This window comes from Ahaetulla prasina, chromosome 2, assembly GCF_028640845.1.
Source record: "Ahaetulla prasina isolate Xishuangbanna chromosome 2, ASM2864084v1, whole genome shotgun sequence".
NCBI lineage: Eukaryota > Metazoa > Chordata > Lepidosauria > Squamata > Colubridae > Ahaetulla > Ahaetulla prasina.
In genome coordinates this window covers 203,350,403-203,376,054 of record NC_080540.1, presented here as the reverse complement: position 1 = coordinate 203,376,054, position 25,652 = coordinate 203,350,403, and the positions used below count along the sequence as shown (strand labels likewise).

At 37.2% G+C, this 25,652-nt stretch overlaps 1 protein-coding gene across 4 annotated transcripts; it reads left to right on the top strand.

The window, feature by feature from the left end:
• The first annotated feature begins 94 nt into the window (after positions 1-94).
• RNF170 (ring finger protein 170) lies at positions 95-24,221 on the top strand. 4 transcript variants are annotated; one of them, XM_058166298.1, is made up of 9 exons: positions 123-200; positions 722-889; positions 4,717-4,804; positions 6,400-6,549; positions 7,952-8,027; positions 8,934-9,042; positions 10,001-10,074; positions 15,183-15,287; positions 17,401-24,221. In XM_058166298.1, the coding sequence occupies exons 4-9, from the start codon at positions 6,413-6,415 to the stop codon at positions 17,668-17,670; spliced, it is 771 nt and encodes a 256-aa protein (XP_058022281.1). In that variant the 5' UTR covers positions 123-200; positions 722-889; positions 4,717-4,804; positions 6,400-6,412; the 3' UTR covers positions 17,671-24,221. The 4 variants fall into 4 exon arrangements, with proteins under 4 accessions (XP_058022280.1, XP_058022279.1, XP_058022281.1 ...); XM_058166297.1 differs by lacking the exon at positions 722-889 and having other exon boundaries at positions 95-200; XM_058166296.1 differs by lacking the exon at positions 722-889 and having other exon boundaries at positions 105-200; positions 4,713-4,804.
• Positions 24,222-25,652: the final 1,431 nt, after the last annotated feature.

Genomic DNA, 25,652 nt, shown 5'->3' with positions numbered 1-25,652 from the left:
CCGCTCCGTCGGCCCCGGCCCTCACTACGCATGCGCGCGTCTTTAGAAAAAAAAAGAAGCAGCAGCAGCAGCAGCGCTGGCTAGGCTCAGTCACGCCGAGGGCGGAGGGGGCGGAGCAAAGAAGGGGGTTGGCTGGAGCGCGTCGCTGTCTCTGCTGGGGGCTGACAGGCCTGCTGGCGGGCGCCCGTCTGGGACTGGAGGTACTGAGGCGCGCGGGGGGGGGGGGCGGGCGTCCGATACCGCGGGCTGACTCCGCGGGCAGCCGCCCACGGGCCGGGTCTTCCCCCGCAGCGTGTTGAAATTTCGGCTTTTCCTGCCCGCTTTGGCCAAGGCGGGTTTCCCCTCCGCTTTCCTCCTGCAGAACCGCCTGCGAAGTCCCCGCCCGCTTGCAGAAAGAAATGACCGAGCTGCGAAGATGGTCTTTTCTTAAGGGAGGGGAGGGAGCACGCGCTATCGGCGGGGCAGAGGAGGCCGCCTTAGGGGTCCCTTTCCGCTGCCTCTTTTTTTTTTGCAAAGAGTTATTCCGTAGTAACTTCAAGCCCAGGAAGAACAGCGGTCCTGATATCAGCCGCGCTTTGCAGGATGGAAGGCTGTTTCTAAACTTTAATAGTAGAACCTTCTAAACTGTCTGCAGGGTTGTAACGATGGCTGAGGATGTCCCAAAAGTGCTTTTTTTTTTTTTCTTCAAGAGGCAACTGGACTTTCTGGTTTTTCTTTGCAGACGTAAAGAAGGTGAAGAAGCTTATTGGATGAGAAGAAAAACGTCTTCAAAGAAAAACCCCCAAAAAAGTCCAGTTGCCTCTTGGAAAAAGCATCTTTGGGACAACCATGACCCTGGATGACTTGAAAATCTCCATAGACAATGGCGGAGGATGGGAAATGTTCCTTGGTTAAGTTTTGGGGAGAACTCCGAATTGAAAGGGGAAGAGGATCTGTGCATGTTGATTAGGTTTCTACAAAACCAGGCTGCACGATTACAAGTAGTAACAGACTTACAAGTAGTAACAGACGAAACCAGAAAAGTGGGTTAACTCCATACTCTGTGCTTAATTTAGCAGAAATAAGTATATCAGGTGAACGCTGTCACGTATACTCTTTAGTGTAACACTGTGACTGCTTCAAAGTTTGTCTGGAAATGCTGGAGTTTGAGCCCTGGGGACTTCCGCATGCAAGCATGTGTAATGATAACTAAAATGTGTGCTTTGCTGTGCCTCAGGAAGGTTGACTTTTCATTAACATATATAAATATATTTTTCTATGTTTTCTTATGCTAGAAGCAGTGTTTTTGTCTTCAACTGCCAGAATCCTTCAACCAGCATTGCTGGCTGGGGAATTCTGGCACTTGATTCCAGGCATCTTAAAGTTGCTATAAGATTGAGAAACATTCTGCTAATTTCTAAAGCATTAATGATGTAATAGATTGTAGCTGCTTCACCTAGGCAAAAGGCCAACTTAGTGAAAGAAATTGCAGTGAAAAAAAAAATCAAGTTACAGTCAGTGAAGAAAGACCCTGCAAAGTTGATGATAGTCAACTTTGAAGGAAGAAAACTAATTGGATTTTTTTGCATCCTCCCCCCACCCCAGAGAAGTGAGGGTGGAGCTTATTGTGTTAGCAGATTCACAACATCAAGCTAGCCAAGTGTTGTTTCTTTGTGTTCTCTTTTTAAAGTCAAAATGATGTATGTTATAGTGAGAAAAGTTTGTAGACACTATAATGGAAGCTCTTCAGTTAGCCAGAATCAATAGTACCTGTGAATAGATCTGGAATGCTAGGATGGCTCCAGGTTTGTTGATGTTCTTCTTAGGTTTGGGTTATTGACAGGTTTAATCCTCAACTACAAAAATATGCAGTTTCTTGTATCAAAGTAAACTTCACTCAAGAAGACTTATTTTGTAATTAATTTCCCTTAAGATATCACAGAATTCTTTGGAATGTTGGCATTGCTGCAATAATACTCACCATTCTCCATGGCAGTTTTCCTTTCAAAGTGGCTTATTTATACTTTACTCAGCATGAATGACAGTAAACTTTTAAAGTGTCAAGCACTGACACTGAAGAATAAAATAGATTATAGAATATTGTACTTAAACTATTCTAAGGAGGTTTTAAGTTTCTTTAAAGGAAAATAATCTTTTTTAAAAATCTTACTCATTAGGGTGACCTTATAGTGATAAATGGCAACAAAACATAGTTATTTTTCTATCCATATAGCAGCTTCAGATTGTTGGCTGGTGACTCTGTTCAAAATGACTTGGTCCCTCATTGGAAGAACAAAGCCAGATATGCACCAGCAGATCCTGCAAAGTTGATAGAAGGACACTCTGGCTCTGTTATCTGGAATAAGTGTGGTTTTGTTTAGTGGACAAACAAAAAGTGGACAGGATTCTAAGTGCTGTTAGCTCATCCCCTGTATATTAGCTCCATATACTTCCTGGTTAGTTAATCTTGGATAATGATGTATAGTTGAGTTCAAACAGTGGTGCATTTATCCTTGAGAGATGTGGTAGTCTTCTTTCTCAAGAAGCCACCAATGGATCAAGTGTGTTGGACAATTTTCATTCGATCTCCAACTTTTTAGAAAAGGATGTTAAGATAGTTACACTGTGGTTCAGAGGGTCGTGTTATTGGTAGATTATTCTGGACCCTTTCAGGTTTCAGGTCCAGATATGGGAACAACAGAGCAAGATCATGATGACTTCTAGTGGGAATGAGATAAGGGTGATGCCACTGCCGTCCTCTACTTAATTTTATTTATCTCTCAGCCTTACTTCTTAGCAACATTATGGACATGATTCATTATTTATGTCTTCCGCAATTTTTTTTTTTAATTCTAGTTCAGTAACAAGAAAGATAGGACGGGTACCTTAATGTAGATTGTAGAATGTTCATGTACTGATAGAACACTAACATTATGGTTATATTTATGTGTGACAGGCTTGTGATCTTCTTTCAGAGGAGCTATAAAATAGTTTCTATTTTTTCTATAGAATAGTTCCACTGTAATCCATGAAGTATGGAGCAAAACACCCAAAGTCTCATATTATATATACAGCTTAAAATATGGGGGTCCTAAATTTGTTGATTTAGGTTGTGGAAAATATTGGGTACTCAAACTCACCATTGTCCATTCATTGGTAGAGTATCATAATAAGGCAAAGGCAGATTTATATTTTTTTGCAACAGGTACAGGTAGTCCTTGACTTAAAACAATTCATTTGGTGACCATTTAAAGTTACAACAGCACCGAAAAAAGTGACTTATGACCATTTTTCAGTTACAACCTTTCCAACATCCCCATGATCATGTGATCAAAATTCAGGTGCTTGAAAACTGATTCATATTTATGAAAGTTGCTGTGTCCCAAGATCACCTTTTCGACCTTCTGACAAGCAAAGACAATGGCCAAGCCAGATCCACTTAACTGGGTTACTAGCGTATCAGCTGCAGTGATTCACTTAGCAACTGATGCAAGAAAGGTCATAAAATGGGGCAAAATTCACTTTAAAAAGATCTTACTTAACAACAGAAATTTTGGGCTCAATTATGGTCATAAGTTGAGGACTACCGGTTATATACCTTTATTAATATCTATGAGGATTGCAGGAGTTATTTCCAGTGCAGAAAGCCTCTTTTCAGATGCATGGAGAGATCTAATCATCTATCAAAATGTATCTCTTCCCCCATTTCTGATCCATATTAGAGAGGTTATCATTTCTGCCAGTATGTTCCTACATGGGAACAGAAGCAAAATCAAAGGAATGCACCAATCACTTTCCCCAACTCATCCCTCTCATTAAAACTGTGTAATGAGAGCACAACTTGCTGTGCTTGTTGCTGAGGCAAAATAAGGCTTGTCAGCCAGGCCATCAGATTTTACGCAGGCATATTTATATCTACCAGTTCAGGGATTCAAGGACTGCACATTAGTGCAAATCTATTTCAAAATAGATTGGACAAGAGTTAAGGATTCAAATGGGAGCAGGCTGTATGGATACTACATTATTGTAATCATGGCTTTACAGCATGAGCTAAATGAGAACTGGAGTTCAACTACATATGTTAAAATTCTAATTATTTCCCAAGTTAATTAATCTTCATTTTAGTACTTTTCACTACTGGTAGTCCTCCACTTACAACAGTTCATTTAGTGACCGTTCAAAGTTACAACGGCATTGAAAAAATGTGACTTATGACCATTTTTCACAGTTACAACCTTTCCAACATCCCCATGATCATATGATCAAAATTCAGGTACTTGGCAATTCGTTCATATTTATGACCATTGCTGTGTCCTAAGGTCATGCGATTGATTATCTTTTGCGACCTTCTAACAAGCAAAGTCAATGGGGAATCCAGATTCACTTAACTGGCTTATTGACTTATCAGCTGCAGGGATTCATTTAACAACCGTGAAAAGAAAGGCCGTAAAATGGGTCCAAACTCGCTTAACAAATGTCTCACTTAACAACACAAATTTTGGGTTCAATTGTCGTAAGTCAAGGACTACCTGTCTTTCATTCCTGTCTTACTATATTTATGAATAGATGTGATTTACAGTTTCTTCTCATGATATTTTTACCCCCTCATGTTTTATTCCATGTGAGGATATATTTCTTTATATCTCTGTTTCTGGACATGAAATAATGTAAGACAAATGCTATGCTAAAATAAGAAGTTGAAAAATATCCTGAAAATATCTCTTTTTTTCAAGGCAGAACTCAGAGGTTTCAGACTCCAGCATCTGAAACATTTCCTTTGATTCTGAAGATGACACAGTGATGAGTCTTCCCATTTCCAGCTGAGGTAAAAGAATGGGCATTGATCTAAAAATACCATTATATTAAAGCAAGGATTTCCCTTTTTGGCATTTGCACAGAGGCTTTCTGAGAAGTTACACGTTAATCTCTCCATGAATTGTCTTTTTATCTAAATGCTATTTTGTCTTTTCTTTAACCTTTAATCTGGTGCTACCAGATAGTTTTACAGTTGCATATATTCTAGAAATTAGAGGAAGAGAGATTGAAGCATGGTGGAAGATTGCAGAAATAGAGAGCAATCATAGTAGTTGATTCTTCTGCTGTTCTTTGTTTTAAAGAGGTAGCTTTTTATTGCATCATTCTACTGTACTTTTATTGAAAAAAATGCATCAAAATGAACATCACCATTCTGATGACTGTTTTTGAACCATGTGAGTCATTTGGCTGTTTAGCTAAAGACTGATACAGAGAGTCAAAGTAGGAGTGGGATTTTCATGTAATTAAAAGTATATTAAATTCAAAGCATAGGCAGACAGGAAACTGTTATTGCTTAGTGGTAGAGAAGAGGTGTTCTGTTCATGCTCCCATCCATTTTTATTTTCATATTCTAGGGTCAGATTCTGGTATTGAAAAATCTCTAAGAATAGGTAAGGACAGCTTGTATCAGTTTCCAAGGAAGAGTTGCTTTTTTAAAAAGTCTTTTTTAACTTGTAGAGACTTGGAATGTGGAGAGAAAACCCAGAGCATATTATCTCTGGTTTAGTTTACCAGAAAGAAGATTCCACTGGTTCTTAATTTCTAGAAATTGAGATTTCAATCTGTTTAAGATATAATCCATCAAAATCTAAACACAATCTCACCTTTAAATGTACTCTGGAGGAAAATACACTTTACATATATTCTGAGGCAAACATATATTCCTGCAGTTTATCCCTATTTAAGTACTGCATCTTTCCTCACTGCCTAGTTTTAGGTAATTCAGTTATTTAATAGTTATTTTCTGGAAGTGCTTTTAGTCATTGGAATCTAAACACCTTTACAAATAAAAATATCACCAATACAATAATAAATTCACAATTTATAAGAAAAAAGATCAATAACCCATCTAACATCCTGAAAAATAGAAAATCAATTATCTGCTAGCAAGCCCAAGGACATTATATTTCATAATGTCATGATAATAGTGCTATCATTAATGCTATGTGCACGTCCTGATCAAACTGAAATCCAGAATGTTCTTTGAAAGAATTCTCAGGTTATTGCTATACTTCAATATTCCTAGTTTTAAAATACAAATCTTGGGAATAGAATCTGTCTTTAGTACATGTTAATGTATAGTTGTCTTCTTATGCATCAGTGACTTTCCCTTTCTACCTCCGGAACTATTTTCATTCAAGGATGTTTTATTCCTACTTCCCACTGCACTTAGTCCAGGAAATCAGAATATCACCAAGTATTAGTTATCCTGTTTTAACTATATGGAGAAGGATATTCTGATAGGGAGTTCCTAGAATTAATCTTAGCCATTTGAAAATCAAGCAACAAGTTAAAAATGTGAAAGTTGATTTGTTTTTATTAGTTTGTAAACAAGAATATAATAATTGTGCCAATGAATATATGCATATTTATATGTTTCCTAAGTTTTAGCTCTGGAATGGCCAGCCAGGAAACTGAAGTTCAAAGACTGGTACTAGATAACGATTCAATGATAGAAGGAATAAGTGACCAGGTTCTGCTGGCGATAGTGCTTAGCATCACATTCCTTGTAGCACTGACATACATGCTATTAAGGTAAGGTAAAGTAAAATGTTGATAGCAATAGAAGGTTTGTTGTTCTTGAAGTATGTCAATTTTATTCATTTCTCGTAAATTAAGTTATTTGAAATAGTTTAGTTACTTGGTTACATATTCTAAGAGCAACGTCCAGAAGAGAGCTGCTAATCAACATGCTTGGAAATTGGAACATTTGGTTCAGCCAAGTTGTATGTCAGTCCTGGAAGCCATTTTTTACTTTGGATCTTCAGGGCTGCCACATTTAGTGCTGTGGGAAACTGGGAGGGGGGATTGTATGGAGTTGGAATGATATCTAGCCATATAATAACATTCTTTTCTCTGAGAGTCAAGGGCATCCTGCCCTGCACCTGGAGTGATGTGACTGGGAGGCATCTCCAGTTGGGATGGTGCATTGATTGGACCATGTGATGGAAATGTGGGTGCTGGGGCAGGGACTTTTCTTTTGGGTGGGGAAAACCTGGAAACTTTCAGATTCTGGTTTTCCCAGATGTGCCAATATGACATCTCTAATAAAATGGAACTTTGAAGAACTTCTAGCCTCGGAGTCTTCTTTCATTGGGGGTGTTACTTGGAACCCTGACACTGAAATTCTCATTGGTATTAGACTGCTTTCTTTTTATCTTACTTATCATAGAGGATAAATAAAATAAATTTTGATTAACCTCCTTGCCCCACATGCAGATGCTAATCATATGCAATGCAATTAAAATAAATTAGAAAGAAAGTAGAGAAAGTATTACTATAATGTAAAGCTTAAACAGAACTCGGATTTGAACATAGTTACTATGCTGACTAATTCTTAAATTAACCAATTAAGAATATTGAATGGAATTATGATGGCTTCTCTTGAGTGTGCGATTTGTTTACTTGTTTTATTGTGGATGTTGTGGATTTTAAAGTGGGATCTGCATGTTTTCCTCCAAATATTTATATGATCAACGATGAAATACAATAGAAAGCAGAAATAACACCTTTTTTCTTTTCTCCTTTCTTTTATACACTTCTCCTTTCCCCTTTCCCTCCCTTATTTTTCCTACTATATGCTTTTGTATTTTTTGTGTTTTATATTATAAACTAATTTTAAAAATGGAAAAAAATGAAACAATGAAAAGCATGTTCTGTCAAGGATTTCATTATGCAAAGGAAAAATAATGTATTGCCACTTTTATCTTAAATACAATAGGTTATTAAACTTTTAATGTTTTAGTATATTTATTTTACACCTTGATTAATATTATCTTTGGAGATTTCATTCTATAGTTCAAGTAATGTAGCAGCTCTTAAAATAACAGCATGCAAAGATTAGAGACCCTTAGAATTCTAAACATGATGAATTTATATTGTTCCTTCTGATTCCATTCTTAAAATGTTTTATTAATAGTATTTCTTCTCTTAACAGAGATGGGCAATCAGATATTCATCCAGAAAACCAAGAGTTAGTGAGGGCAGTTAGACAACAAATACAATCAGAACAGGTATATTTACAATTACACACAATTCTTTTTGATATAAATCATTTATATCCCAGAAAATTTCTCAGGTAATCACCAAATGTAAAAACGTTTGAGCTTGATAGGGTTTGGATAGTTCTTTGTGCTAAAAATAAACTTTTCTATGTCATTTCAAAATTAGGTGTTGATGTGGATTTGCACGAATATATATTTAAAATGTTTATTAAAGAAGCAAAACTTTAGGGACTCCATAGGGTCCTAAAACTTTAACCATAATTTGAAAGCTTGGATCTTTTATGTTATACTATGCTGCAGCTACTCTAAGTTGAAACAGATAAGAATTATAAATAAACTCTGTTATCTTCCCCTTAATCACGATCATCAAAGGGCAACCCAAAGAGAAAGGTTCTAAGAAGTTTCAAAATGAGATTTCATCTTATCCAAGTATTTGTTGGGAATGAACTGTCATGTATCTGTGTTGTTTTATTGTATGATCTTATTGCTTCTTTCCTTTATCACTTAAAAAAAATCTGAGATCTCTTTCTTGTAAATATAGAATAGAATAGAATAGAATAGAATTTTTATTGGCCAAGTGTGATTGGACACACAAGGAATTTGTCTTGGTGAATATGCTCTCAGTGTACATAAAAGAAAAGATACGTTCGTCAAGGTACAACATTTACAACACAATTGATGATCAATATAGCAATATAAATCATAAGGATTGCCAGCAACAAGTTATAGTCATACAGTCATAAGTGGAAAGAGATTGGTGATGGGAACTATGAAACGATTAATAGTAGTGCAGATTCAGTAAATAGTCTGACAGTAAATATGCCAGTCTAACTATTTTGTAGCTTGTCACAAATAAAATCATTTGTGATTTTGCTTGCATTAATTATATTTCTCCCCCCCCCCCCCCCCCCCCAGGAAAATAGTGTTGGTGACAGGCAACGTTTCTATACTGATTTGTCCTGCCCGGTGTGTTTGCAACAGGCTACATTTCCCATTGAAACAAATTGTGGACATCTTTTCTGTGGTATGCAAAAAGGAAAATAAAATCTGAATAATTTCTTACATTCCTTGAAATGGCAAGAGTTGCTGAGGAAATATGCAAAATAATGCTGTTTTGGAAGTGGATTGGCCTTAAAGAATTGAAAAAAATTCTATTTTAATTATTTAAGCTGATCTCTTATTATTACGTGTGTGTGTATATCTGTCTGTCAGTCATGACTTTTAAAATGTATAAGTGTGTATCGCTATCACACAGCAATTTCTTGTCCATTTATATCTTTAATTTTTATTAATTTGGACTAGATTTGCAGCAACTCACATACAGGTGTCATGAATTGATACAGGGATTGCTAGTATTTGGGCAAAGAATTCAGATAATGCATTTCTCAATGATGTTTGTAAGCAGTCCTTTCCTCTCTTCTGAGATTCAGTGTCTTAAACGGACAAATAATTTTTAATAATTTTATCAGCTTCAGTGAACCCGCTGTTTGTTTTTAAGTGAGATACTGACTCACATTCAGGTTCAGGTAGTCCTCGACTTACAACCATAATTGAGCCCAAAATGTCTGTTGCTAAGCAAAACAGTTTGCCTCATTGTATGATGTTTCTTGCCACCCTTGTTAAGTGAATGTAACAGATGTTAAATTAGTAACATGGTTATTAAATGCATCTGACTTCCCATCACCACGGAAATTGTTGGGGGGGCAATAAGTTGACTTTGTAAAAATATACAAATAGAATGAGACTATTGCCTTATACACTGTAAGCCGCCCTGAGTCTTCGGAGAAGAGCGGGGTATAAATGTAAACAAACAAACAAACAAAAAATACTGCAACAGTTGTAAGTGTGAAAAATGGTCATAAGTCATTTTTTTCAGTGCTATTGAAACCTTGCACGGTCACTAAACAAATGGGGTTGTAAGTCGAGGTTTAGAGTTTAAACTGTATTTAGAGTTTAAGAAATTAATATGTTATTTTCTTTAGGTTCCTGCATTATTGCATATTGGAGGTGCGGATCATGGCTAGGTGCAATACATTGCCCCATCTGCAGGCAAACGGTAATAATATGAATATTTTGCTGCAAAATTCTAGCTCTAATTTTACAAATGTTGTTGTATGCTGAGTCCTAAGTATAAATAGAAACTTAGGAAATTTAGCACCTAGGGTTTTTTTTTAACTCTGATTTTAAATACATTTGGCATACTATGTTTTTTGCTTTTCTTGTCTTTAACATCATCTTATAATATATTTAAAGAGTGACGCAGTATGTGGCTAGAGAATAATAACATTTTCTTTAGAATCTAACATGGGATTTTATATTAGGAATGCTATAAGATAAAAGTAAGGTACATTTTATAGAAATAAACTAAACATTCCATAGCACCAACACAGGTTACTTGAGATAAATGTTTTCATGGATTTGAGTTAAAGCCAATCAGAACGTAAGTAGTTACATATTACTATCAAATATATCTGTAATGCTCCCAAAGATAAGAAATAATTTAATCTTCCTTTAAGTTCTTTCCTGCAACTATTCAGATAAAAGTTTAGAGCGCTTAATGTCCTGCCTTTCTGAACTGTTTACTGAACACTAATTTGGCAAGTGCTTCAACACAGAACAGATATGTAGGTTTTCAGATCCCATTTGGATTACTCCTATTTACCATATTTTTTGGAGTATAAGATGCACCTTAGTTTTTGGGGAGGAAAATAAGAAAAAAGCTGATTGGCAGGTGGATGGGCCTCCCGGAATACCCCCAATCAGCTATTTCATAGGTGAATTTTAGCAACAGGTTCCTTGGTTGTGAGCTCTGTGCCTTGCTTTTCTTTTTTCTTTTTTCTTTTTTTTTCTGCCTCAGAAAGCTTCTGAAACAGCTTCAAAAAAAAAGCCTCTGAAGTTCTGTTGGGGGGCTTCTTTCCTGAAGCTTTGTTTCTGATGCTTTTTTCAGCCTCTGAAACCTCCGTTTGAGAAGCAGAGCGGGGCTACATTTGGGGTATAAGATGCACCCAGATTTTCACCCTCTTTTTTGAGGGGGAAAGGTTTGTCTTATACTTCGAAAAATACGGTATATAGAAGGCCTCAAAATGGTTGAGAAAGTTCAGATTCAAAATAAGGCAGCTGGAATCTTATATAGTTCTAACAAGCATTGCCATAATATGTCAATATTTTATCATCTGCACTGTTGCCATTCCTTTTTTTTAAATTCCTTTTTGCTTTTTAATGTCTTAAGTAGTGTAGGATCAGTTTAACCCCTGGATCACCTTTCATGTTTACTTACTGAAACTGTAAGATTACTACCTCAACCCTTTTTTCTCTAGTTATCCCAGGTATTAAATACCCACTAGGCTCACTTGGTATCTGTATTTTGTCTCCTGGCTTTTAGACATCCTTATTTCTCTTCTCCAGACCTTTGGCAATTATGTACATTAAATGCACTCCTCTTTATGTTTTTATGTTGTTATTCGGCTTTTATACCAGTACATGGTTATTTTCTTATACTTTCTTAATCTATTTCTATTCCCTCCTGAACATCACAGTTGTTAGTTTTAAAGTATAATAAGTAACCACCTGAATTTCTATGTTCCTAGTAATATGCTGATGATAGATAGATAGATAGATAGATAGATAGATAGATAGATAGATAGATAGATACTGTAGATAGATGATAGATAGATAGATAGATAGATAGATAGATAGATAGATAGATAGATAGATAGATAGATAGATAGATAGATAGATAGATAGATAGATACTGTAGATAGATGGTAGGTAGGTAGGTAGGTAGGTAGGTAGGTAGGTAGATAGATAGATAGATAGATAGATAGATAGATAGATAGATAGATAGATAGATAGATAGATAGATAGATAGATAGATACTGTAGATAGATGATAGATAGATAGATAGATAGATAGATAGATAGATAGATAGATAGATAGATAGATAGATAGATAGATAGATGATAGATAATAGTGATAAAGTGTAAGAAAGACCTGGCAGGAATACCTCTGCATTCCTCCGAAAACTTTCTGCTTGACAAATTACTCTTAAGTATACAAGTAATCCTCAACTTGGAACCAGAATTTCCATTGCTTAACAAGCTGGTTGTTAAGTAAGCCATGCCTGATTTTATGACCTTTTTTGTCATGGTGGTTAACTAATCCCTGCAGTTGCTAAGCAAATTTAAATTCACTCATCAACTTTGCTTGTTGAAAGCAATCTGAGAAGATAACAAATAATGATCACATGACCCCGAGATTCTGCAACCATTGTAAATACCTGCCAATTGTCAGGTGCTTGAATTTTGATCAGGTGACCATGGGGTTGCGGCAGTGTTTATACTGTAAGTGCATGAACTGCTTGTAACCACTTTTTTTCAGTGTCATTGTAACTTCACACAGTAGCTAAATGAATGGCTGTAAGATGAGGAATACCCATATACACTTTTAAATATATATATATATAGGTCTTTGGTTGTTCGGGTTTTCTCCCGTGTAAAATTGGAAGTGTCTTGGCGACGTTTCGATGAAGTCTCATTCGTCATCTTCAGGCTTTGGGACAAATCCAAACAACTTGCCGTCTGGAGAGCCGAAACACAGACCACCCTCAAGACAGACACGCACACCAACAAACTCCGAAGACTACAAGAGCGCCAGAAACAAACCCTTCCACCCTCACAGCAACACATGAAACAAACAGTGCATAACATCTCAGATAGGATCCTCACCAAAGCTGAAACCGATGTCCTTTCCAAAGGATTCAACTTTGCAGTCACTCCCAAATACATCCCCACCGAAACCATTATATGCAGAGTTGAAACCAGCCTGACCAAAATCAACCCCGATGATGCTAACAAAATCAGACTCGAGATCTCCAACATCCTCTGCACCAGCAAGCCACCCAAAAGCAACTTACCCAAAGAGGAACAGACAGCACTACTTAACCTGAAAAAAGATACCAGCATAATAATCCTACCAGCAGACAAGGGCAACGCCACGGTGGTTATGAACACATCTGACTACCAAACCAAATTAACCAACCTACTCCAAGACCCTGCATACAAGCCCCTAAACACAGACCCCACCACCTACCTAGAAAAACCACTAGATCCAAAATAAAAGCCTCCCCATCAGCGAAGAAATCCAACAAAGAATCATTCCCAGAGAAATCATCCAGATGCCCTAAGCTCTATGGCCTCCCAAGATACACAAAGAAGGAACCCCCACTCAGACCCATAGTCAGCTCCATAGGCTGACCTCTACAAAACCTAGCCAAATTTCTCGCCAAACAACTACAGCCCTATGCAGAATCCATCACCTCACACGTAAAAAACTCATTCCAGTTCATAGAGATCATAAAGAAACAAAACTTACAGCCCAGCGACCTACTCGTGAGCTTTGATGTCATATCCCTCTTCACCCAAGTGCCAATCAAAGAAGCCTTGACAGCTATCCAAAACAAATATAACCCCCCCAAGCACATCCTAGATCTGACCAACCACTGCCTATCCAACACATACTTCATCTATAATGGACAAAAATTCAAACAAGTAGAAGGAGCACCCATGGGATCACCCCTCTCACCTGTCATTGCCAATCTCTACATGGAACACTTTGAAACCCAAGCTCTAGAAAAATCTGATCACAAACCCAAACTCTGGCTCAGATATGTAGATGACACCTTCATAATCTGGCCACACGGGAAAGAAAAACTTGACAACTTCCTCACACACCTCAATAGCCTACACCCCAAAATACAGTTCACCATGGAAACAGAAGTTAATAACCAACTTCCTTCCTGGATGTCTTAGTCTACAGAAACCCAATGGCTCCCTAGGACACACCATCTACCAGAAGAAAACACACACAAACCGCTATCTGCACGCACTCTCACACCACCACCCAGCACAGATCAACTCCGTAGCCAAGACACTCATTCCAGAACAAAATGCTTAGCTGATGAACAACACCTAAAACCCGAACTAGACACTCTCACTAACGTACTAACATCCAATGGATTCCAAAACAAATAAGATTACCAAGCTAATCCAAAAGAACCCCCACTAAAATCCAAGACAGAGAACAAGAAAAGCGGCACAGCCCCCCTCCCTTATATAAAAGGCACCACAGACAGAATCAGCAAGATCCTCCACAAACACAACATCAAGACAGCATTCTGCACAAACAGAAAAATATCCACCATCCTAAGAAACCCCAAAGACAAAATTGAGTTAGAAAATCAAGGAGTATATGAAATCCCATGCACCGCCGGCCCCACCACATATATTGGACAAACCAACAGAAGAATAAGTGCACGCATTGAAGAACACAAGAACTCATTCAAAAGAGGAACCAACTTCTTCCTGGTCCAACACTTTAAAGTCACAGGACATGATATTGACTTTAAAAGACCAGAACTATCGCCAAAACTGAACACTTTAACAACAGAATAATCAGAGAAGCCATTGAGATAGAAAACGCCCACACAGCATGAACAAACGAGATGACACCTCCGCCTACTAGCCATTTGGAAACCCGCCCTTATTGACAAACGAGTCCCTAACACGAGGAATGACACCAGACGCACACTCACGAGGTCCACACAGGATGTCACCACCACATCCACCCAGAAAGCAGACCCAAACCCACACTGATCATGAAGCACGACCAAGGACCAGAAGCCAGACCGCAGCTGCAACATTAGCCATTTCAAACCCCTCCAATCCATACATGCAGCAGACTGGCACCCACTATGAAGATGTAGCACGACCACAAAGCCAAACAACAGCTATGCAGCTCACCAGCTCAAATCCCCCTGCAACACAGACTAAACTGAGCACAACCAAGCCCCCACCAACACAGGACACACCCCCAGCCAATCAGAGCACAAAAAAACCCCCATCCAATCAGAGCACAGCCAAGCTCCCACCCAATCAGTTCAAACCCCCACTAGCAGTTAAAAGGAAGAAACGGCTGCGATCACACATTGCTCCCAGAAGCACGAAGCTGAAGCCTGAAGATGACGAATGAGACTTCGTCGAAACGTCGCCAAGACACTTCCAATTTTACACGGGAGAAAACCCGAACAACCAAAGACACACTGTGTAAGAAAAGGAAGGTAGATTCTACATGAAGATATTGAATACCTGTTGTTGTTTTTTTATTCAGGTAACTTTATTTTTACCACTCTTTGATGAGGGACAAGAGGATGCAGCACAAGTGCTTCATGACATTAGTGATTATAATAGGAGATTCTCGGGACAGCCAAGATCGGTATGTATGGGGCTAGAGCAACTAAAATATATGCCCAATGTTCTGTTTATTATGACAAACGCTGTATTTCCCTATGTGAGTTCGACAAGTCCAAGCTATCTTTCCAGCTCTGGGAATGAAGCTGGGATAGCAAGAACAAGTGGAAGGATAATTTCAATATTTTTCTTAAAAGTAGCCGTTGTTAAGGTATTGGATGGAAATGGATGGGAATTGTGCCCATGTTTGACAGCCCCATCTCCTTCTCCAGTTCGAATTACATAATAGGGCATTGGTGAAGGAGCAGTCTTCATCTTGCTTCAGAGTCCCATGTTGCTCAGAAAAGGGACTTAAAAACCAGAAGTTTTAACTCAATCAGATAGATTTGTGAAATCATAAATAAGATAAAGAATCACCATTAGTAGCTACATTTTTAGTGTGTTGTTTAGTATAAAAAGATGAGATTTTCTAGAAAAAAATACAAACTTTTGAAATCTAAGGTAGTCTACCAGAATAATCTTTAATTTCCTCCCCCAATCCAAAAAACTATAGCAATTCTACCTTTCTGCTATCTCAACAATATAGTGCTTCAACATACAATATCTCTTCCTGGATAATACTATTTATTTATTTATTGTTTACATTTCTATACCGCCCTTCTCCCAAAGGACTCAGGGCAGTTTACAGCCAAAGTAAAACAATTAACACAAAAATTAAAACCATTAAAACTATCCATACTATACCCTGTTTCCCCCAAAATAAGAGATTCCCTGATAATAAAGCCAATCAGGCTTTTGAGCGCATGGCAATAAGGCCCAAGCGCTTATTTCAGGGTTCAAAAAAATATAAGAAGGGGTCTTATTTTCGGGAAAACATGGTAGTAATTTATATTACAGAGATAAGACCAGTGAGTTCAGTTGTTTTTGTTTTGTTTTTGTGGCAATGTGAAACCTGTCATTGCCAAATAGGCTTGCTCAAAAAGTACTAATGTAGTTAGAAGAGAGAGCTGTGAGCCAAATGATCTCTAGTCCAAATCTCATTTGGCCATGAATTTGTTAGGGAATCTTCGACAAGCTACCGCCAGGCAAGCTTCCTCTGATATTGAACAATTATTATACCAGTCTTTCTTATTTAATGAAGCTGTGCAGATCATTTGGAGAGACACTGCTTATACCAAATTTATTTTTGTTATTTTTATCTATTAATTAAATTAATTTGCCGCCCATCTTGTTTTGAGGCAACTCTGGGCGGCTTACATAATAAAAACATTAAAATAATCAGAAATAAATTTCCCTAACCCAATAACATAACAATAAGCTCTTCATGTTCTATATTCATATGAATATGCTACCGTGAAGTATAAAGGTGACTATGTCTCCTTGATAGCAGTCCTAGCAAAAGCATTTCCTGTGTGTACATGCACAGCAGCGGTGGGTTTCAAATTTTTTTACTACTGGGTCTGTGGGTGTAGCTTGGTGGGCATGGCAGGGGAAGGATACTGCAAAATCCCCATTTCCTCCCAATCAGCTGGGACTCAAGAGGCAGAGAATAGATGGGGGGCGGGGCCAGTCAGAATTTTTACTACCGGTTCTCCGAACTACTCAAATTTTCCGCTACCGGTTCTCCAGAACTGGTCAGAACCTGCTGAAACTCACCTCTGATGCACAGAGAGACAATCTTGAATAATCGACTCAAAACTTTGGGGAGAAGTATGTGACTACCTTGATACTTAAAAACTTTGGGGGAGATTGTCCTCAGAAGTTTTTGCACAACTATGTAATTTCAATGTGTTTTGCTTGTTTTATTAGCTTGTCTAACCTTGCATGTTTAAGAGATTCCATACATTTTTTTTAATTGAAGTTGGGTTCTTATTGACCACTACAGATCATTAAGTTAAAGGTCCTGGGGAAAGAAATTTAGCTCTCTCTAAAGCAGGGGCGGAGAACTATGTCCCTTTTATGACTTGTGGACTTCAACTCCCAGAATGCCTGAGCCAGCCATAGTTCCTCACTTCTGCTCTAAAGTGAACCTAGTTGATTGCACATTAAAAGCCTCAACTGTGATGTTAAATGCTCCTGTGGCAAATTACATCTTGCGCATAAGACAAACAAATTTTGACTGTGTATGTCTTGTTTAGATTATGGAAAGAATTATGGATTTACCTACATTATTGCGTCATGCGTTCAGAGAAATGTTTTCCGTCGGTGGTCTCTTCTGGATGTTCCGCATCAGAATATTCCTCTGTCTCCTGGGGGCTTTGTTATATCTTGCATCACCGTTGGACTTTCTACCTGAAGCTTTGTTCGGAATATTAGGCTTTTTAGATGATTTTTTTGTGATTTTTCTGCTACTCATATATATATCTATCATGTACCGAGAATTTGTGACACAGAGACTGAACAGATGAAGAGATGTCAGTAATTAACATTAAGGTGCATTAAGTGAATTAACTGTTTTGAGAAAAATATCTAGGCACAATTTTGGTTATTAAACAGCCTTCGTTTGATCATCTTATGCAATCAAAAACACATCTTTATTTCAAACATAAGCCAGCATAAGATAACATGAGATTATAAAAGTAGATTATGCAAGCATGAGGAATTAATGTCAAAGTGATTAGGGAACTGGAAATGTGATGTGCGATATTAAAAAGGTGTAACCCATGCTTTTTATATGTTTACAGCAGATGAATGAGTAAATGCCATTTAAGCCACCAGCAGTGATAAAAGGGAAAATGTCTTGGAATATTTTATTTGAATTAGCTGGACATGTGCTTAAAACATTGTTTAATGTTTAATTTCATATTAAATGTAAAGTTTCAAAAATGGCTTTAGGTTGTGGGTAAACGGATAAAGGGATTTTAATTTTAAACACGATTGTTTAGAATGCCTGTCTATGCAGGAAATGCTCAAGCAGTGCAGTTATTAAATAAGCTTGTGTTATAACATAATATTGCACCATCAGAATACATTACAGTGTTGTGACTATGTACAATTATGTGTTGTCTCAATATAATTTTTCCCCATGGAATTGCACTGTCCACGGTGGAGAGGATGCTGCCTTCTCCGTAACAAATGATTGTATGTAGTAAGGTTTTGCATTACAATATTCAACATGTTTTTTGTAAAAGTAGAAGTTAGCCTAGCCTAACATGAAGTTATATTATGGTACAGTATTAGGCAAAAGTTTAAATTGCAACTGGCTTTTTTAATCAGGTGAAATTCTAAATGGCATATTAAATAATAGCTGATAGAGCCTTTAGCCGAAATCTAAAACTGAGTTTTATAGAAAGTATACTTGAAATAACAACTGGTAATGGGGACCATAGATACATGTTATATCATATAACCACAGTTTATATGAAAAGTATATAAACATCCTTAAGAGTAAACCTCATTGAACATTATAGGCCTTGCTTCTCAATAAGCACACATAATTTCAGACTACAAGTCTTCTCAAGTTACATTTCATAAAACATCATGAAATGCCTTGTTTAAGCCATGCAACACTTCTTGAAGAAAGAGAAAAGGACTAACAAATCTACAACGCTGGAGAAACTGTAACCTTCCATATGATGTGAACTGTAACTTCCAGCTTTCCTTGCTATTTGTAGTCCCGGTTTGGACTAATGGAATATAATAACTATAAGTTCTCCAGCCTGCTTATACTGCTTCATTTCATATCCCAACTGGAAATATACTAACCTGTGAAAAACATGCACTATCTCCTTAGACATATGCAGAACAGTGTCTTTACTAGATATATACAAAAAAGAGAATAAGCATATAGGTGCTTGGATTATAAAGGGTGCTATACAACATTTAATGTCCAAAAATATAGATATGAGCACTGAGCTATATGTGGAATGTTCTTAACCCCTTAAGCATCCATAGAATAATTGTTTAGGTCTTGCATTTTAGCAAATACCTGTAGAGAATGAAAGCTTTGTTGTAAGTTAGTAAATATGTTTTTTTAAAAAAGAAGCTGTGGAGAAGACCAGAGGATACCCATTTCTGGTCTGAATTCTCTATGGCAGGGTTGTCATTATAAGGACTTATATTGAACTTAAAATTATTATTTGCCAGATTTTTATTATTTTTATTTATATCCCACCTTTATTTTTATAAACAACTCAAGGCAGTGAATATATCTAATACCTCTTCCTCCTCCTATTTTTGCACAATTTTTTTAAAATTTTATTCCCATTTAAAACTGAATTTTGAATGCTACTTTAATATTGAATATTGACTAATTTTAAACATTTAAATGCCAACACAATTATAAATTATGATTAAAAAGTAAAGGTTAAGGTTCCCCTCGCACATACGTGCTAGTTGTTGCCGACTCTTGTCGATTGAAAGGTCGGCGGTTCGAATCCCTAGTACTTACGGGACCGCCTGCTGTTACCTCATGCCTCCCACCGACCCGTACATTCACACAGAGAGGGTCTTCTCGGTGCCGTCCGCCAAACAATGTTGGCTGGCGGCCCCCAGGGATAGGGCCTTCTCTGTGGGAGCTCCTACACTTTGGAACGAACTTCCCCCTGGTTTACGCCAAGTGCCTGATCTTCAGACTTTTCGCCGTGAGCTGAAAACGCATTTATTTATCCAAGCGGGACTGGATTAAAAGTTTTACTTAATTTTAACTGGGGTTAGTTGTTAATTTTTAGGTAATGGGGTTTTATCATTTTAATTGTAATTTTAAATTTTGGCCTATTTAAATAAGTTTTTTAATTAGTTTTTATTGTGTATGATTTCTGTATTTTTATCTGGCTGTAAACCGCCCTGAGTCCTTCGGGAGATAGGGCGGTATAAAAATTTGATTAAATAAATGTAACGGGGTGAGCTCCCGTTACTAGTCCCAGCTTCTGCCAACCTAGCAGTTTCGAAAGCACGTAAAAATGCAAGTTGAAAAAATAGGGACCACCTTTGGTGGGAAGATAACAGCGTTCCGTGCGCCTTTGGCGTTGAGTCATGCCGGCCACATGACCACGGAGACGTCTTCGGACAGTGCTGGCTCTTCGGCTTTGAAATGGAGATGAGCACCGCCCCCTAGAGTCGGCAACGACTAGCATGTATGTGCGAGGGGAACCTTTACCTTTAAATTATGATTACTGGGGATAATTGATAGTAGGAGAAGAGATCATGTTTAAGTCTTATTTCCAATCATATAGCTACAGTTAGAGAAAAGGAAACATTATGTTCATTAATACTGACTTTTAAAAAATCCAAGGCTTTCAATTTGATGAAATTGTTGCCAAAGAAATCTCCCATTATTAACAAGCTTAGTTGATACAACAACAATCTTCTTCATATACTCTATATAAAGTCTGGATTTGAAATGCCATTTTGGTTTTTGCTTCCATTTCTATGCAGGGGTTCCAAGTGCCAATGTCAATAAATGAGTACCGGTATGTTGGAATGTACATAACTGAGTACATTTGAGTAGTATTTTTTGTAAAATGGATGTATCTGTCTCAGAATGCTGAATGTGACCATGGTCTAAGTTTTCTTTAAAAATATGGAACCATTTTCATTATTTCTATAAACGTATGTCTTAAATTTTCAAAGTTGTGACTGGAGAACTTGTTTGAATGCACCTGCTGCATACTAAAACTTACATCAACTTGTTCTATCCATGTTTGAACTGAAGAAAAGGGAACATGATACAGTAATTTAGAAAAAGAGGGTACTTTTATACTAAACCTTGTAATACTTCACTCACTCCCTTGTCCTCAATAGCATCTTGACACAGTTTCTTGGCTTACTCAGGTAAAATTCTAGCATGATGTAGATTTTGAATGAGGTAAATTTGGCAAGCACCAATCCTGTGTTTCAAGGGCAGGAAAGATAGAGTCATAAATTATGAAACAGAATCTCGATCATGTATACATGTTTACAAAGAAGAATTATCTTCAAAGGCCTTCATGTGATGTAAGTGCAGAGTCAAAATAATTAGCTGCTGATTGCTTTCTGTTTTTAGTTTCATTTTTGGTGAAATTGAGGCATTTATTATGCTGAGCAAAATAGCTATATTGACAAATAGAGCTTTAATACCCTACTTTTTTTCTGTACTGATGTTTTTCTTGTACTCTGGTCAACAAATGCCCTCTTACAGAGTTTTGGGATACCACCCCAGTGGGACAGCAATCAGTAGCACATAACACATTAAGCTCTAATATGGCTTATTTGATTTTAACTTGGTGTGCTATGTTGGCCTAGCTCCAGATAATTCAGTAAATATTTGTTCAATAAAACATGGCATAACAAATTGTCCTCATGCAATGTATGAACCCAGCGTGGGTGTTCTAATGATGCTCGAAGGAGTCAGTTTAGATGGTAGCATGCTTTCCAATTGGGGACAATTTAGAACTTTTTTCTGGGAATTTTTCTAAGAAATCTTTCATCTTATGCACACAGCTTAGGTTAGCCCTTCTCAACCAAGTTCCTTCCAGATTTTGGCAGGGGTTGGGAAAGATGGGAAAGAATTAGCTTTCCTATTATCTTTTTTCTTAGCTTAATATCCATCTTCCAACATATACCCGGGTTGAAATCTATAGAAATAATGCTTGTTTACATTGACTGTTAATATATAGTTAATTAAACCACACTCTGATTGTTTTGTAAGAATTTGGGCAAAAAGTATCATAATGCCTCCAATGTAGTTGTAATATAGAAATAGGCACATCATTTTGCATTACCTCAGATGAGAACAGTTGCTTTTATTGTGTAAGGTGAAAAATAGCTGGATTTGCTTGTAACTTGTCAAGAAAAAACTTCCTGTCAAATCTTTGATACAGTGCATGAATGATCTAATCTCATTTTACATGCTGCCTACATATTTAGATGGTTACCACCATATACTTATTGCACTAATTTCTAAAAGGAATTGAGATTCCTTATACAAAGGGGATTCAATCACCAGTTTACATGCAGTAATCAAATGTCAGATTCAAATTTAATTTTACATTATGTATTTGATTTAGAACTTTTTTTTTCCCTTTTAAAAACATTACCCATGGAGGCTTTATTTTCAGGATGGATTATACATTTTATGGCTCTGAAACCATAGTATTATTATTATTGTATGGAATTGTTACATTAGCCAGGAGACCACAATGCTATTGCAGAGTAGTAGATTGGATTGCAAATTTACCAGCTCTGTTGTAGGACACACTTGTGTGCTTCCCAAGGTGCGCCATAGCGGAGCAAGCTGGCTTTGCACCAGAAAGAAAGACGAGCAGCTCTTCCTGCAGTGTCATCCAAGGCGCTCTCCCTTCCCTAGAGCCGCCTCATAAACAGGTGCCACAACCGGAAAGGTTCAGAGCCAGCAGGAATCTAACTGCCTGAACAGAGCACCAACTCGTCACCCCACCAAAGTAGTACCTATTTATCTATTTGCATAGAACATGTTTTCAAATTGTTAGGCGGACAGAAGTTGAGGCGAATAACGGGAGTTCACCCTGCCACACGGTGCTAGGACTCGAACTGCTAGAGAAGAGACTATCTCCAGCATCATTGCCACCGAGCCACATCTGAAATCCTACTGTATTAATCAGACTAATAAAAAACATTGGTTTAAGCTATGCAGCCACCCTTTTTGGAAAATGTTTGCAAGATAAAATATTTAATGGAAAATCTGTACAGATAGTGCTTGATTTATTACGACAGTGGAGCCCAAAATTTCTGTAACTAAGCAAGATAGGTGTTAATTGAGTTTTGTCCCATTTTACAACTTTTTATAGCAGAGTTTAGTAAATCATTTGGTTATTAAGTGAAGCTGGCTTCCCTCATTGACTCTGCTTATGGAAACCAGCTGGGAGGATAATAAATGATCACTTAACCCTGGGACAGTGCAACTGTCATAAATACATGCCATTTTCCAGGCTCCCAAATTTTGATCACATGACCATGAGGATGCTGCAGTAGTGTGAAAAATTGTCATAAATCACTTTTTTTCAGTACCATTGTAACTTTGAACAGTCACTGAACGAATGGTTGTAAGTCAAGGACTATCTGTAATCACATCATGCTATCTAGTTGAACCCACAGTATTTTAAAACAATTTTGCTATTGATGTTGTAATTAAAAACACTACTCTATATAAGAATTATGCTAAAATGACTTTCATTTAAGGAAGAATTATACTACAATACTATATACAATGAAGGGCAAACTCCACTGAATACACTCTTGAGTAGGCATATATCGTATATGGTTACAATATTAGTAACTAAACTTGCTCAATAATGGCCTGGAGACCTGAGGCTGTAGATTACATACTATTGCATATCTTTTATAGAAAAATCTAAGCTAATTTTTGTTTTTAATGTAATAAAACCATATCTGAAATAAATGTATTCTGGCACTTTATTTTCCTGTTTGTAATACCATGATAGGTTTACATTCTCTAAAAACATGCTTAATTTTTTAAATAATTTTTATAATTTTATTAAGAGTTTTAAAAACAAAGATTAAAAGCTAATATAAATTAGCGAAGAAAAAAATCAAAAGTGAAAGCTAAAAATGCAAGAAACAAAAAACACAAATGTTGGAAAAAATACAAAGAAATGGCTTCCAATCTTCTTTACAGCAGTTATAAGTATAATTCTAAATTTACTTCTCTCAGATTAAATCATTACTCTCTTTTTTCTATAATATATTCTGCTTATTCATCAAAATCGCAAATTGTAATTTTTTCTGTTTTCCACATAAGGAGTTTCCAGTCAACAGTAAACATGGTATTTTTTCTAATCAAAAAACTCAGTTTGGCCATCTCTGCAAGTTCTAACATCTTTATCAACCTTTTCTCCATTGTAGATATTTCCAGATCTTTCTAGCTCTTGCTGCAGTTATATACAAAAAAAAGTTCCCTGGCGTGTTCATTTGTACCCAGTTGTATTTCAAACTCAGTCTTACATTGTTCTAAACCATGAAGTCTTGTTGACTTTAAATCTAATAACCATAAATAAAACCATTGAAAATTAATATTTATTTATTTATTTTGTCATAACGGCATATATAAGCATAAGCATGAAATAACTATACGACATATAAGCATATATATGTATAAGCATGAAATAATTATACAAGTTGGATACGATCAAGGGGAACATTAGGACAGGAACGGTAGGCACGCTGATGCTCTTATGCACGCCCCTTACAGACCTCTATTATACGCCCCAACGCTATTATACACCCAGAATTTGCTGTCTGGCTGTTGATTTCTTCTGCAAGTGCCATATCCACTTCCTCAGAGATATCTAGTCTTCCAAAAATCCTCACCCAGAAGCCTCTAAAACCTGTTTAAAAACATTAAATTAGGGAAAGCTGCTTTCCTTTTAAACCAACAATTTCTGCAAAAAAGAAAAATTAGTTAATACAATAGGTTCTGGTTGACAGAAACAGCATCTTTAACATGTGTATTGCTTGCTGTACAAAACATCTACAAGTTATCAAAGAGTAGAGAACATATAAAATCCAGTATCGAATGCAATAAGATGCATAGAATAATATAAAAGATAAAAACACTGCCTACATCTGAAGAGGTAGGGCCAAATTGTAAAAATTATTTTTATCAAGATAGGAGAACTTTCTTAGTCTTTGCTTTTGTCATCCGTGGAATAGAACATCGTTCGCTACATTGCTGCAATCCGCGCAAGAAGACAGTTCACCTCTGAGCTACCTACATTCTCTTCTATTGGAAACTTTCCCATATGTTGAAACTATGATTCCTAATTACCATACTGACTAAGAGCTCCAGAAGTTGTCATCTCAGCACATCAGCAGCCCCCAGACCAGAGGCAGTATTCAGCAGGTTCTGACCAGTTCTGGAGAACCAGTAGTGGAAATTTTGAGTAGTTAAGAGAATTGGCAAATACCACCTCTGACTGGCCCCACCCACATCTATTCTCTGCCTCCCGAATTCCAGCTGATCGAGAGGGACTGGGGATTTTGCAGTAATCTTCCCCTGGAGTGGGGTGGGAATGGAGTTTTTACAGTGTCCTTCCCCTGCCACGCCCACCAAGCCATGCCATGCCCACAGAACTGGTAGGTTAAAAAAATTGAATCCCACCATTGACCCAGACTGCAGAAACCTACATTAAGAAGTTGTGAATAATAAAGTCTTAGGCCCCAGAGAGAGAAGGCGGGGACAGGACCTGCAACCATAGCAACATCCCATTGTTAAAAGGTCCACCTCAGACACCTGTTTTTCAGTCACATTTCTGAACGGAGAGGTTCCATTTTAATATTGTGTTAATATTTTAATATCGTATCTGCTCACCCCTAGGCATAAACCATTTCAGTTTTTCATCTCTTGAATATCACTGTTGTAACAATACTCTCAGCCTTAAACACTGCTTGATATAGTGCTTGATATATGGGAGAA

Bases quoted from the DNA above. Each gene is read 5' to 3' on its own strand.
- RNF170 (XM_058166297.1), top strand. From the start codon at position 6,413: ATGGCCAGCCAGGAAACTGAAGTTCAAAGACTGGTACTAGATAACGAT. The intron at 6,550-7,951 runs GTAAGGTAAAGT...TTCTCTTAACAG, and splicing joins CTGACATACATGCTATTAAG to AGATGGGCAATCAGATATTC. The intron at 9,043-10,000 runs GTATGCAAAAAG...TATTTTCTTTAG, and splicing joins TTGTGGACATCTTTTCTGTG to GTTCCTGCATTATTGCATAT.